General features: G+C 33.6%; 1 protein-coding gene across 1 annotated transcript in view; it reads right to left on the minus strand.

Annotated features, from left to right (window-relative positions):
* Positions 1 to 2962, minus strand: part of LOC106476874 (MKL/myocardin-like protein 2) — a gene marked incomplete at its 3' end in the record, with an annotated part of 12091 nt that overhangs the window by 2988 nt on the left and 6141 nt on the right. The window contains exon 6 of the mRNA XM_013937492.2: positions 3 to 183. Within this exon, the coding sequence (XP_013792946.1) occupies positions 3 to 183 (181 nt within the window). The remainder of the gene's footprint in view (positions 1 to 2; positions 184 to 2962) is intronic.

Genomic DNA, 2962 nt, shown 5'->3' on the forward strand with positions numbered 1-2962 from the left:
ACAACTTACTTCACCAGAAGACAAGTTGTTACAGAAACCAGATGGTACTACGATCTGAGGATATTTGTGTCGCCACTCCAGCTGCCACTGTAGGAAGAGTTGTTGTTGTTGAAGCAGTAATTCGTATGTAGTCTCTACTGGACTTGACAGTACTGTGTGGTTTTTCTGAGCACTAGGGGGACCCTATGTATTTTAAATATTTATCACTTTCTGCAGTTTAAGGATACTTTTAACTAAATTAGATGTCACTAATCATAGAAATAATTTACAGTACATCAATCCTTCTTTTGTCCTAATCTAATTATTTTTCTGAAGTTTATCATCTTTCAGAGACATATTAATCTCTAATGAGTAAAAAAATTCTTAACAAAAATATTTGCTGGGACTTTATGATAGGAACTCCTTCTAATTTTACAAAATATATGAAAAAGTTCAGTCGCATGAGAATTGGCAAGGTTAGTGAGTAAAAGTAGCAGAGAAAAAAAGAGAGCTTTCTGACACCAACGAGGTCAATAAAGACAAAATGGTGGTCATTTAATTACAATTTGTCCAGATAGAGTGCCATTGTGTAAAAAAGAAAGATATCTATCATGTCTAAATAAGATGGTTGTAAGGAATTATTCTAGCTATAATTTCACATATATCAGGATTTTATTTGAATATTTTGACTTTTCACAGCATTGGTTCTGAAAAATAAGAAGAAATCTACCATTGAAAAAAAGTAAAAATAATATGTTAGAATTTCCTTACTATTTATCACTAGCGAAAGTACCTGCCTGTGCTCAGGTTATTAGGTTGATAGTGTGTGTATTCTGAACCCTTTTTAGCATAAAAGTATAACCCATATACATTTGTTGCTAAGCAATATGTGAATGCTCACACACGTGTAGATAAAATAAGTAATACCCAGGTGCACACCCTCAGGGTCCCTTTAGAAAGGCTGCAAAATTTTAGGTTTCTAGGTTCTTTCTAATTGGAGCTATGGCAGTCACAGTTCTTGTCTACATAGTCTACATAAACAGATGCATATGGACATGAATGCATGCAGATGGATAAGTAATAATATCCAGTTGTACACCCTGAGTGTCCACTTAGTATAGATGCAATATTTCAGGTTTCTAGGTTCTTTACTCTTGGAGCTATGGCAGTCACATATTCTTTTCTATGTGGTTTTATGCTAGCTTTCTTCACAATAAGATGTGCTTACACACATGTACATGCAGATGGATAAGTAATAATACCCAGGTGCACAACCTCAGGGTCCACTTAGTATGGGTGCAATATTTCAGGTTTCTAGGATCTTTACTCTTGAAGCTATGGTGGTCACAGACACACCCTTTTATTATTATAGATAATCACAAATCCACAGTCTTGAGTGTTAAAACTAGTTTTTAACAGAAAGAAACATCTTCATACAGTACTTCATGGTATATCAAAATATCTGAACATTACAAGTTAAAATATTGGAGCCAAAGTAAAAAAAAACCTCCCAAAGTATAATAAGGAAAAAGGATAAGATATAATATGGCATGAAAGGATAATTTACACTATCTACTTGTTTTGTTTTATGGCAGGGCTGCTTAGGTTGTCTGGTACTAATTTTGATCTGCTGACCAGAAGGAATGCAACCAGCCATCAGCATCAACCTCCAAATCTTGGGCTATTCTTTTACCAACAAATGGTGGGATTCACCATCACATTATAATGTCCCCATGTCTGAAAGAATAAACATGTTCAGCTCTGAGTTTCAATCCACAGATTGTGACCCAACCACCAGGCTATTGGACTGTTTAAGTGTTTTTACATATGTAAAACTTTTATTTTATTTTTTTTCTTGCTACACGTTCTTTGATGAATGAAGTCAAAAGTCACTTTGAATGGCCATCACTTTCTTACTTTCTTTTTATTTTAGTTATTATTTATTTGGTTTTAAAGTTTTTTATTATTATAAATAATATAAAACAAATCTACTTATTGAGCTTGTTTATGTTTAAGATATAAAAAATATATAATTATTAACAATGGTTGAGTATGTTATTGTATAAGCAATTTGAATATGCAAATAAGCAAGCCAATGTGACAACCACAGCCAATATATAAAGTCCAGGTATACAGTGTGTAGCAGAAATGCATTTTGGCATTTCACAGGTAGTGTGATGCCATGAAAATGTTACTGATTTTGGAAAGGGTATCTAACAGCCCTTTCCAACATAAAGTATTCACACATTCAGATCATAAAGATGTGGTCAGTTTGGAGATTTAGAATTTACAAGATGAGAATATACCTTGTACTTAATGACATTGGATGACAAAGAAATATGGATCAATTTGGGCCATGAAGACCACTCAGAAAAAGACCTGAAACCAGTAATATCCCAGCTATGGTAAGCAAAATGCAATGTCTTGTAACAAGTGAGAATCCACAAATACAAAGATCAGTCACAAAAACCATGAATGTACCACAGGCAACAGTATGCAACATAATCCAGTAAGATCTCTGTCTGGAGAGTGAAATGGGTATTCATGCTATTCCATATGAAAATATATCAGTCAAATCACTGAGAGCAATACCTATGAATTTCTATACAATCTTATTATTGAAATGGGTGATGGGAAACTGCCATCCTACATTAGAGATTATGAAAAGCATTAGGAAGGGTGGGTGTTCTTTGGACATGACAATCTTGAGACAGAGCCTTTTATAATGATTTGTTTGTTGATTTTTTCATAAACCTACTTAAGGACTATTTCCACTAATTTTAAAGTGATAGATCAGAAAGAAGGCAAATAGTCAACACCACCAACTGATCCTTCTTTCAATTAATGTTAATTCTGATATTGGCTTTAGTAACTGATCCTTCTTTCAACTAATGTTAACTCTGATATTGGCTTTAGTAACTGATTAGGTGAAAGAAGGATTTACTAAAGCCAATATCAGAGTTAACCCTGATCCTTCTTTCAA

This window comes from Limulus polyphemus, unplaced genomic scaffold, assembly GCF_000517525.1.
Source record: "Limulus polyphemus unplaced genomic scaffold, Limulus_polyphemus-2.1.2 Scaffold11917, whole genome shotgun sequence".
Taxonomy (NCBI): domain Eukaryota; kingdom Metazoa; phylum Arthropoda; class Merostomata; order Xiphosura; family Limulidae; genus Limulus; species Limulus polyphemus.